This window comes from Arachis ipaensis, chromosome B9, assembly GCF_059453495.1.
Source record: "Arachis ipaensis isolate K30076 ecotype BB chromosome B9, ASM5945349v1, whole genome shotgun sequence".
Taxonomy (NCBI): domain Eukaryota; kingdom Viridiplantae; phylum Streptophyta; class Magnoliopsida; order Fabales; family Fabaceae; genus Arachis; species Arachis ipaensis.
This window is the reverse complement of record NC_142444.1, coordinates 24,012,272-24,025,073: the sequence shown is the minus strand read 5'-3', so window position 1 is coordinate 24,025,073 and position 12,802 is coordinate 24,012,272. Positions and strand designations below refer to the sequence as shown.

The 12,802-nt window shown below is 35.2% G+C and overlaps 2 protein-coding genes across 2 annotated transcripts; both read right to left on the bottom strand.

Moving 5' to 3' along the window:
- Positions 1–3,100: 3,100 nt before the first annotated feature.
- LOC107615204 (bidirectional sugar transporter SWEET5-like) lies at positions 3,101–6,579 on the bottom strand. The gene is made up of 2 exons (XM_088500109.1): positions 5,790–6,579; positions 3,101–3,952 (listed from the first exon to the last, which is right to left on the bottom strand). Exons 1-2 carry the CDS (start codon positions 5,894–5,896, stop codon positions 3,214–3,216), a joined length of 846 nt encoding a protein of 281 aa, XP_088356235.1. The 5' UTR covers positions 5,897–6,579; the 3' UTR covers positions 3,101–3,213.
- A 3,312-nt stretch (positions 6,580–9,891) lies between these two features.
- On the bottom strand, positions 9,892–10,530 carry LOC107615206 (uncharacterized). Its single transcript, XM_016317306.1, has one exon. The coding sequence runs from the start codon at positions 10,528–10,530 to the stop codon at positions 9,892–9,894; it is 639 nt and encodes a 212-aa protein (XP_016172792.1).
- Positions 10,531–12,802: the final 2,272 nt, after the last annotated feature.

Here is a 12,802-nt window from a genome sequence, read left to right as displayed (position 1 = left end):
TCCGAGTTATAGGTGGCAGTTATCGAGTAATACGAGATGAACCAGATTGTAATGGCCGAGTTATGCGCAACAATGCGAGTTATGGTTGTTTATAAGTCATGAAAATTCTAACATTCTTTTGATCTAATTTTCGAATTATAGCTTATAACCGCCGAGTTATAGTGACCTGATCACTAATAACCATCTTTTATATATTATTCTAAAATATTTCATGGATACTAGCTAAAAATTAGTTATTACATCAATAACTGTGTATTTATATATGAGTAAAGTATCGTTTTTGTCCCCAAAATTTGGGATAAGTTTTAAAGTTGTCCCTAATGTTTGAATTGTCCTATTTAAGTCCCTAACGTTTCAAAATTGACTCAATGTTGTTCTACCGTTGGAAATCTGTTAACAGAATTGACGGCGGGACAAAATTGAGACGATTTTGAAACGTTAGGGACTTAAATAGGACGAACACGTTGGGGACAAAAACGATACATAAAAATAAATTTTAATTTTATCCTTCAATAATATCAATTTTTTACGGTACATAGTTATTCAATTATTTTTTAATCACATCTAAGTAAATTACACTTAATCACATTGATTTTATTCTAAAAAAATTTATTTTTTTATAATTTTACGCTTAAAAATGTTTACTCATCATAAAATATTTGTAGAATGACTAGTACATAAACTTGTGGAAAAAAATGATACATATACAACAAAGTAATATGATTTTAGTCATTTTACAAACATTTTATGATGAGTAAAAATATTTAAGAGTAAAATTATCGCAGTGTAATCAAAACTTTGTATGAATATTTTTTTTATCGCAGTGTAATCAAAACTTTTTTGTGTTCATGTAGTATTATTTAATATTTTTATAATCAATTAATTGTTTACAAGATTAGTTGCTTTATTTTTAGGAAAAAAATCTATAAGATATTTCATTAGATACATTTGAAAATTTACTTACCACCTTTAATTTCTACTTATAATTCATCGATGTTTACCATGAATTATGTCCGTTATATTTACCAAAAGCATTATAAATACCATTAAAAATAGTTGAAATGTCAAGGCTTTTTTAAAAATAAATAAAAAAATTCATATTTACTATTTTACATTAAAATACAAATATTTATCATTTTACATAGTATTTCTCAATTTTGTAGGTACTTAATTTTACAATTAATGATTGCAAAATAGAAAAAGAAAATTTAAGTTTTCAATTTTGTAAATAGTGGCAGCAAAATTGGACGAGTAAAAAATAGATATATAAATAAAGAAATATTCTCATTTGGATTCAAATATAATATTAAAAAATAAAAAAAAGAAATTTAAAATTTGTGTTTTAGTTTAAATTTCATAAAATCTGTATTTTTATAAACTTATGAATTTAAAATAGAACGATAAACGGTAAAATTCATTAAAAATTATTCTTTTACTCATTAGCATCTAAAAAATTATTATCCGAACTTTTGATGATGAAAAAATTAATATGAAGTATAATTTTCTAAAGTGTCAATAATCTATTTTCTGCTGGTCTAATTTTGCTGGCATTGCCTGCCAAATTAAAAACTTAAATTTTCTTTTTTTTTTTTATTTCACTGGTATTGACTGCAAAATTCAATGCCTGCGTAATTTAAAAATACTATGTAAAATGATAAATATTTATATTTTAATATAAAGTGATAAATATGATTTTTTATTTATTTATTATTAAAAAAAGTCGAAACTTCATAATAATTTGTTAATTCTCTTATGTGTTCTCTAAATCATTTCATGTCTAACGGACAATGATTCCTTTCTCTTGTTATGCCAAGAGCAATTGCTTCATTTCACGTTATTTAATTCTTTAACATTCAATGCATATGTGATAGTTAATATACTGAAAAAATATTCATCAAATCAAATCAATAACGTACCAAACGATTCTACCAGATTGAAGGAGGTAAGTGATGATTCCCTTCAAGTAACAAATTATTTCTTGTAATTGTTTCATGAACAAAGTACGTAGTCTAACATATATTATATTTACTAACATTTCATTATAAATGTTACTTTATATATAATTTTATAATAATCACTAACACTTTAACAAATGTTAAACAATAAATATTACTAAATGTTCAAAATGTAGTAATGATAGAAATAGAAAAAAAATCAAAAATTAAATTGGTAGGACTTGTAGGGCTTATAGACCAGCCCTATTTTAATTTTTTGTTGGAAAGACTTAATTAGGATTAGACTTACAAAAAATGATTTTGTAATTTTTAGAGCTGTGGGCTAGAATTATTTTGGAGGGTTGAGGGCTAGTCCTAAGGTTTGGGCTAAATTGATACTTCTAGACTATCCACCACCTTCATGAATTTTTCTATTAGAGTGTCCATGTTCTATGTCTCAAATCTCAATCTTATGTCTCTCCGATCTTTACCTTTATCTTTTTCTTTGTGAACTAGCTTATTTACCTTCGTCCGTTCACGAAAACGCAGAAACCCATGCTCATTTAACACTGCGCACCAATGCAGCGGCTCTTACTCATTTGACACTGTACACGAGCTAGACAGCGTGTTGTTTTTAGGCAACGGACCTAGCTTTAGCATAATAACGTCTTTGATCCATGTCATGAAGATTCGGCTAAGTTTTTATGTTGGCTGTCGAAGACCTAACACAACCCTCCTCCTATATCCGAACTTGAGATCAACTATATACCGCAGGTATAGCATAGGCGGAGTATTAAACTACTCTTCCACCTTAGCCCATGACAACGATAAAAAAGTCTTGTGACCCACAAATTCAGCCCAACAGAATACATAAATTCAGTTACAATTTTAGTCTTTATTATTTTACCTTATCTTATCTTTATGTTATCTTTTTATCTTATCTTATCTTTACTTTTATCTTTCGAAAGGCAATGCTCTATATATATTTAGTTTTACCTTCATAATTCAATACAATTCAATTAATCAACAATCAATAAAAGTTCTTCATTTTTTTTTATAAAATAGTTCTATTATATATATATATATATATTATATCAAAGTAGCACTATTAAAAATAACAAAGTAGACAAACAGCAACTAAAAATATTCATAAAAATATTCCTCAATTTCCTAAACCACAAAAATAGCACTATTAACCGCACTACTACTATTCCAAGAAATCTAAATCATAGGAATCCCAAACTTGAATGTTGTTAGGGTGCCATCATCGAATGATGTATCAAACTAATTCAATCTTTCCCTTAACAACTATAATTGACACACTGTCATCACCATCACCGTTATTCTCTCCATTATTATAGGAGCAGTAACAAGCATATAGTATTAGCTGAATCAATCCAGACAATGCTCCAATTCCATTACTTACCAGGACGTAAATATCGAAAGGGTGGATGAGAGCGTATGTTGTCCAGCACACTCCATTGAGAAAGTTAGTTAGAGATAGCCAAAATGGCATATATTCCACGCTCTTGGTTTTTATAACCTTTGTCATGATCGTAAGAGGAGAGACATACATCATGATATTAAATATATCACACAGTACACCAACCACTAACGATCTTTCGTGAGTGCCATGTAGTACCAGCAACGTTATAAGAGCAACAGCGGCAAAGAACAAAGCCTCTGATCCCAGAAGGAACAGTACCTTCCTCCGTCCTTTGTTAGTGGCATAAATGTAAAAAATGGTGAGATAGACGAACTCGAAGACAAGGCCAACGCCATTGATGGTAACCACAAGAACACTGTGAGGGTGCACGAAAGGAAGCCCATAGAACACCCAAAACGCACAGTTTAGAACCGTTGCTATATATGGATCGGGTTTGAACTCTTCCACGGACTTTTTCTTTATTATCCGATAGAATGTTGGCGCTGGTGAGAAAAACAAGCCAAAAGAGATCACATTCCCTATAATGCCGATAACGGTACGAACAAGTGCAGCGCTCACCATCCTTCTTCTTCTTCAATGACACCCAAATAGAGAGAAAGAGTTAAGTAAGCCGAACTGCAGAAAAGTGGAGAATTGACGGCTACACCTTAAAATTATGAAAGAATAATAAAAAAAAGAAAAGATGAAAAACTTTTATTGATGGTTGATTGATTAAATTGTATTAAATTATGAAGGTAAAACTAAATATATATAGAGCATTGTCTACGAAAGAAAGATAAAAATAAAGATAAGATAAGATAAAAAGATAATATAAAGATAAGATAAAGTAAGATAATAAAGACTAAAATTATAAATGAATTTATGTATTCTGTTGGGAAGAATTTGTGGATTACAAGACTTTTTATCGTTGTAAAAGAATAGTTTAATACGGAGTTCAATTTTATCTGGATGCTTAATATAAATTTTAATTTTATTCTTATTATTTAAATTCTTTTTTATATCCAATTTTATTTTTATATTTTTATATTATTTACTTATTTTTATTCTTTCTTTCCCCCAATGATTCCACCACCACCACCACAGTTAACAACGCCGCCACTACCACTACCATTGCAGTTGTTGCTGTGGCCACCATCACCATATTTATCTTAATCAAAAGAGGAATTTTATTAGAAGCAAGGAATGACTCTGCCAAAGGTAATGCTTGATACAATGAATCACAAGGACACCTTTAGCCGTAAGATATCTTGAATTCAAAAAAAAAAAAAAAGCATAAGTCATGTACTTTACTCCAGCTATTTTAGTTTTTCATGAAAGTGACAAGAAATTATTTGTAATACAATATGTTGTGTATAGTAAACAAATTAAAAGAAAATGTAATTACCTCCTCAAGAATAATAGAAAATTTTGGTATTTTATTGACTTAATTTGATATTATCATGGTTGTTATCATTACCTCTGTATATGATGTTGAACAATCTGCAGAATGCTTGTGTCAACAAAAGAGTGAGCACATTACTTTATGAGTTGCATAATTTTTTCTCTAAAATCTGTATCGCTCTGAAATTTGAACTCATCATTCTAGACATATCAGCCTTTTATTTACCTTTGTAAGTTACTCAAAAAATATTTTAGATTAAGTGAAATCCAGATTGGAAGTTACTATTTCAAATTCTAGAAAACTGCTTTTTCAGCAAGAAAGGACAAAATCTAAAATTGTATAACTTCCAATCTATAACTCCAAAAATTATGAAATTTTAAAACAATGAAGTATACTTCTCAAAGTTTCATAGAAAATCAATTTTACTATTTTTTGAGGTCTGGAGTGAGAGCAAAAATTCCAAGAATCTACTGCCCTTGCTGAAAACAGGTTCTGCAGAATTTGGTTTAATCTCTTCCTAAGAGTTTAGTGCTCTAAACTTTTAATCTCTTTTAATCCACAATCTTAGCTTTCTCTTTTAGTTATATACATCTTTTATATCATTAATTATGCCCGAAGAGCTCAACACTTTTGAGTTCAATCACCAGCCTCTAAAGGGATTTATAGCATATATCTATGCTTTCCATAAAAACAACATACAAGTATCATCATCATTAATCATTCATAGCATGCATTTCACTTTCACAACCAAAATCAACATGTCAAAACATCATCATAATCATCACGTATGCAAATTTCAACATCATCACAAGACATTCACATCCAAAACTTACTTGCAAATGTATGTTATTAACAAAACCTCGATTTGCATACAATCAACTTTTATTATAATAACATCACAATCAATCACCTTCTCAATCAACCAAAATTTAACCACACATTAATTATCAATACATTTGCAATAAATTCACTAAAATTTTTAGACATCCTGAATTCAAAACCTTTAATTTGAAAATATATCCCATACCTCAACGTAACCCAATTACACGACTGGACCAGGAGTAACAACATCGTGGCAACAAGAAGAGCCTCTGTGGCAATGACAGCACCTTCAACGAAGGACGGTGATTCCATCAGCAACAGTGGCGGTTTTAGGGAGCTTCAACAGTGACTGCAGGAGCAACGAGGTGTCGAGGTTAGTGATCATGGTAGCAGTGATAATTTCAGCCAGCAGGACAGTAGTGGCACGAGGTAGCAACTACTTCAACCAATTTTCCTCCATCATTGGCTCCAATGGCAGCAAAATTCAACAATAAAGAGAACGGGAGCCAGAAGCAAGAAACGATCGTGTCTGTGATAGCAGCACCAACTTAACCAGCTCCGGCAGCTAGGGCACGAATTGGTTCATCTCCAACGGTGGCGGCGGTGAACTCCAGCGATGGCGACAGTAGTAGCGGCGACTCCTCCTAGCAATGGGGCTCGATGGTAACGACGAGGTAGCTCCATCCTCCCTCTTCTTCGTTGCACCTTCTCTCTGCGTTTCTCTCTCTCACATGCAGTGACGGCGATGGGACCTCCGACGGTGGTGACGGCAGTCCCAATGACGACGGCTTGGCGGCAGCGCGAAGCGAGACGGCGTGAGACAGCGCCTCCTCCTCGGTCGTGTCTTCTCTCTCAATGCTTCTCTTTCTCTTCTCTTCGATCTCTCTCTCTCCCCCTCTGTTCCCATCCTCGACGGCAACAGCAGCTCCCGATCCCGCCAGTGTCGTCCCTCCCCTATTCTCCCTCTCTTCTCCTTCTTCCTCCCTCAATCTCTGGTGTCTCTCCTTTGTTTTCTCCTTCTAATTTTGTGTATGTATGAGAGTGCAACCATGCTATGTGCGTACCAATTTAACCCACCGTATACAAATACGTATACAAATACAAACACTAAAAAACTCAAATAAAAACTCCACTCTCACTCCATAACACGCGCCCACCCCATTCTCACCCACGCGCCAAAACTACCTCCTTTTCTCTCTCTCTTAAGCGCGACGCAATTCTCTTTACCTCTCTCTCCGGCACAGCTTGATTCTCCTTCCCTCAAGCAAACTTTTTTTTTTTTTCAAAGTTAATTATATATTCATTTAAATTTAAAAAATGAATATACAAAGATAAGGGTCCAATCTAGACAGACAATGAAATAAAAGATTACCCATTAACCCATTACACTACTAACCCATTACAAGAATTAAAATATGACAACCTGAATTTCTTGAATCTATCTACTGTAGCCACTACCGTACATTTCTCTTCCCAAATTCTTCAAGGAGTTTCACGGCAGATGAATAGAGCACATCAATGGCAGAGTCTTTAGCTTCAAAAATTTTAAGGTTTCGTGCTAGCCAGATCCTCCAAGCGAGAATTGCAGTAAAAGCACTATTTATCTTCCAATTGGGTCTTCTCCTCAGCGCCTCTATAAGCTTTATCCATCGCCTCCAGAAATCTTCAGAGCTGTTGAAGGTAACAAAATTTTCAAATTCAGTTTTTCTCCCGATTTTCTTTGCATGCTTACAGTCAAATATGCAATGATTTACTGATTCCCCTAATTCATGGCACATCGGACATATATCTTCGATCGTCTGCAGCCTACTGTGTAATCGGTTTCGGACAGGTAAACCACCGTGGAGGGCTTTCCAAAGGAAGACTTTGACCTTTGGTGGGAATTGCAATTCCCACAAGCTATTCCAAACTCTCTTCTCTCTGCACACTTCCGGGTGCTGTTGGATTGGAGGGTGAGAAAGTCTAAAAGCAGTACGGTACCCAGAAGCCACCGAGTAGTATCCGTTTCGTTCCCACTTCCAGGTAATGCTATCTTTCCCATCTTCTGAGATAGTTGTTTGTAGAATCTCAGTAGCAATATCGGCTCTAAATATGCTTTTAACTAGTTTTTCTTGCCACTGTCTGGAATTGTTGATGAGTTGGTTTACCCATACCATGTCTGGATTGTGATTGTTTTGCTGGTAGTCTGAAATAGGATTAAACTTCCTTAGCCATGGGTCTTCAAATATCCTAATCCGATTGCCTCTTCCTACCTTCCATTCGATCCCTGCCTCCAGAATTCTCCTTTCGTCTAGTAGACTTCTCCAGGCCCATGATGGCTGCTGACCTGTTGGGGCTTGTAAAAAGGAAGAATATTTGAAATATCTGATCTTGTAAATTTTGCTTATTAGGGACTCAAGCTTAGTAAGAATCCTTCAGCTTTGCTTGGCTAGCATAGCTAAATTGAACGCTTTAAGGTCCTTAAAACCTAGCCCCCCATACTTCTTCTCCCTACAAATTATATCCCATCTCACCCACTATAGCCTCCTTTCAGAGCCTCTCTGACCCCACCAGAAACTCAGAATCTTCTTTTGTATTTCCTCAAGCAATGAATCAGGGAGCTTGAAGCAGCTCAATGTATAGATAGGTACAGCTGTAGCTACCGCCTTCACCAAAACTTCTCTACCACTAACGGATAGTAGAGATCTCTTCCATGTTTGCAGCTTCCTTTCCACCTTTTCCTTAATGAAATTGAACGTCTGCCTCTTAGATCGATGTACTACTACTGGGAGTCCCAAGTAGTTATTCTGTCTGCCCACATGTGAAATTTGTAGAGATTCAGCTAGGGCATCTCTAATCTGTATTGGGGTGTTTTTGCTAAAGAATACTGAAGACTTAGAGAAGTTAATAAGTTGCCCACTAGCGTTCTTATAATCTTCCAAAATCTTTAATAGTCTCTGGCACTCCTGCTCATTAGCTTTGCAAAATAGGATTGAGTCGTCTGCAAAGAATAAATGACTAATCGTAGGACATCTATCGTTGAGTCGTAGACCTGAGATCTCTCTCCTCTGTTCTCCTCTGTGGAGCAGATGGGAAAGCCCTTCTGCACAAAGAATAAAAAGATAGGGGGAAAGGGGATCGCCTTGCCTCAATCCCCTGCATGGTTTAAAGTAACCATGAGGTTGACCATCCACAGTAACAGAGTATGACACAGTGGTAACACATTCCTTGATCCAGTCAATCCATTTAGAACAAAAGCCCAACTTCTCCATGACTTCCCAAACAAAGCACCATTCAACCCGATCGTAAGCCTTACTCATGTCAAGCTTCACTACCATCTCATGATCCCCATGGTTCTTGTTTTTCAAAAAATGCATAAGCTCATGAGCTATTAGTATATTATCACTGATCAGGCGACCTTTAATAAATGCACTCTTATTAGCACTTATGATTTTATCCAAAATATCCTGCATTCTATGGACAAGAATCTTAGATATAATCTTATAGAGGACCGTGCTGAGGCTAATGGGGTGAAGCTGGCTCATGGTTTCTGTGCCTTGCGTCTTCGGAATTAGGCAAATATGGGTATGATTGAATGCCCTTAACATCCGACCTCCAGAGAAAAAACTTTTAATAGCACTACATAGATCACCTTTAATAATCTCCCAATAATGTTGATAAAACTTTCCAGTGAATCCATCATCTCCTGGGGCTGAGAACGGGTTAATGGAAAATGTAGCTTTCTTGATCTCTTCCTCGGAAATGCTTCTAGTAAGTTTTCTATTAGTAGCATCATCAATTTTCCTCTCCAGAGATTGCAGTTCTGCCGAGGCAGTACAGGGGTTACAGGAAGTGAACAGCTCCTTAAAGTATTCAGTGGCAATTCGGGCAATACCTCCAGAATCTGTGCTGAAATTACTCGAGCTGTCTTGTAGTCTGAAAATCTTGTTTTTTCGATTTCGACTTTGGAATTTAGCATGAAAGAATTTTGTGTTTTGGTCACCCCATTTCAGCCATTGAATTCTAGCTTTTTCCTTCCAATATCTCTCCTCTTGTAAGTAGGCTTCAGCTAATTCTTCCTCCAGCTGTAAAATAGTTGATCTTGTTGCTTCTGTCCCCTTTAATTTTTCCAGCTTCAATTGATTTTCCAAGTCTAAAATCAGGTGTTGCGAATTGCTAGAGCCAGATTTCTGCCATTCTACCAATACATGCCTGCATTTTTTCAGTTTAGAGAACAGCTTGAACATTGGAGAGCCATGAAATTCAGTCCTCCATGTTTCTTTCACCATATTAAGAACTTCCTCATTGTCACACCATCTTTCCTGAAATCAAAATCTTCTTTTTGCCTTGTGCTCCTCCCTGTCCGCCAGTAGCATCAAAGGGCAATGGTCAGAGCCTGTATCATCTAAATGTAGTATTGTTGCTTGCGAATAATTTGCTCTGAAATGATGTGTAGAGAGGCATCTATCCAGCCGTTCCATGATTAGGTTGTCACCGTATCGTCTATTGCTCCAAGTGAATTTTCTCCCTTCGTAACCCAAGTCCACCAGCTCACCATCACTAATGAATTTATTGAAAACCTCTATTGATGAGGCCGACTTCATTCTTCCTCCCTCTTTCTCATGGTAGGCGGAGATGGCATTAAAGTCGCCTATCACAAGAAAATAGGGGCTGGCTGTCATTTTGATCTCCATAATTCTTCGGAATTGATTAAACCGAATGTTGTCATCACAATGTAGGTGAACAGCAACTACTTCCCATTTTCTTTGTTTGGTAGGGTCTGTCCACTCAAAGAAAATAAAGAAGTCATCGCTAGAAAGAATTGAGACAACTGCATTATTCTTCCATGCCAGCACTAGCCCACCAGATTGACCCCTAGGATCCACACAATATGCCTGCTGAAAACCTGCTTTGTTGCATTGAGTTGTAACATTCGTGGTAATATTCTTAGTTTCACATAAAAACATTACCTCGGGAGAATGAGATCTAGAGATCCCTTGTATGTTGTAAACTGTCAGGGGATTCCCCATACCCCGACAGTTCCACATCATCATCTTCATTGGTCACTGGGAGCCCATTGTGGGTGGCACCCTCTCCCTCTTCCGCTTGCATCTTTTCTTCTGAACATAATTTCTTCTTATTGAGTGGAACCCTTTCTCCATGTGAACTCCTTTTAACTCCAGACATTGTAGTAGGTTTCCTTGCTAGCTGCTTTAAGTTTTGTCTCTTGCTGGTAGATTTTGTGAGCTGCTGCCCTTGTTCTCCAAACACAAAGCACGTCGTTGCTTCAATCCACTTTGAATATTCCTTTTCGTCTCTTCCTTCAGCATTGTTTCTTTCTATTGCTGATCCGGTACTGATTTGTGGAGGATAGTTTGCTGTTTGTATCTTCTTTTGAACGATAGCATTGCTCATAACTTCTTCTTCCTCACTTCTTCCCTCTCGTCCTTGAGACTGCATTGATAGATTAGCCAGTCCCTTAATTAAGTTTACTGGAGTTGGCTTTTTGGCCCTATTGTGTGAGCTGTCTTTCCCTTTAGGCAGATTAGTATTAGGATTATCCTTTGTAGCACCCTCTATTCTTCCCGTCTGGTCGGCTTTCAACCAATCCCCCCACTTTTCTTCTTCCACCTCTCCCTTCAACGAATCTTCAATTTGAAAACTGCAAGCTCTTGTCTCATGTCCAATGAATCCACAATAATTGCAAAAAGTGCCGATCCGTTCATACTTTAATGCCACTTCAAGTTGTTAGTTTTTGGGACCAGCAAGCTTGACATATCTTCTGAGAGGTTTTGTTACATCCAAGTTTACCTGTATTTTAACAATGCTATGCTCCTTGCCTCGAACGTGGAAGATATCCACATCCAGCACCTCTCCAAATGAGCCTCCTATCTTCCTTCCTAGTTCTTTAGTCTTGAATTGTTCTGGAAAACCCCAAATTTGTATCCATATTGGCACGTGAGTGAAATATATTTCTGCATTATTCTCACCCTCCTTCCATCTCCTAAGATTCAGGATGTAGTTTTTGAATAGCCAAGGGGCACCCCTCTCAATACGAAGCATATCCTTCTCATCTCCAAAGAAGAATTGAAATATGTTTCCTCCATGATCTACCACTTTAAAACCCTCCGGTTGCCTCCATATAGAGTACATAGCAGCCTCCACAGTACCGCTTGAGAATGGTTTATCCGCCAAAAGTCTCCCAACTAAACTTCTTGCACAACGTTCAATCCCAACTTGCACGTCTTTCTCATCAAAACTGATTATTGTGTTTTCTTCTTCAGGTTGCAGTCTCGGATTGCTAGCAGCGGTAGCAGCGTTTGCTGCCATGTTGATCAAGTTGACACAATGACACTAGATTACTCGAAATGATCGATTGATCACAGAAAATTATAGATAGTAGAATTTCTCTGCTAAACCCTAGCAGAGCACTTTAAACCTCAAGGGCACCAAATCCCTCCCTCAAGCAAACTTGCACTTCAAATAATCTTAAATTTAAATAAATTTGAATCTCAAATAGTTATAAACCTTAAATAAATTTGGACATTAAATATAAGGTAACTTAACCATCAAATTTAATATCATTTGAAATCCGACTCTTCTAAAATAAGTACACCATTAATAACCATTCTTAAATTAAAATAGTAAGACTCATAAATAATAAATGATTATAACATCATTTTATTATTTTATTAGTATTATCACTTTAAAAGATTTTTTTTATTATTTGTGTCAAATTTTTGGCACAACATTATGATATTATAATTTTAAATACATTAATTATTTATAATAATTTATGATTAAATCAGATTATTTTAATATTTAAATTTTATTGATATAAAAAATATTTAAACATTATCAGAATTTATTATTTTTTATTATTATTTTAAATTATTAATTTAATTTTTTTAATCTAATATTATTCTAATAACATATTTTTAATTCACATTTTAAATATTAATAACTAACTACTAATTAAAAATAATAAATTATGTTAACTCTCTAACATTCTCTTTCAATATTTCACGTTTTATATGTTTTTATCCTTTACTCATCCAATCTGATTTTTTTATAAAATCACGTACCTTATCTGCCCTTAAATGTCACCTTAAATGGATACTGAGATATGATATTTGAAAAAGTTTCCTTTTCATTTTCAAGCATAAACCAAGTCTCTCCTCGAGCAATTGGATAGTTTGATCATTTTAGAGAATCTTAAGGACTTCTCTTCAACTTTGA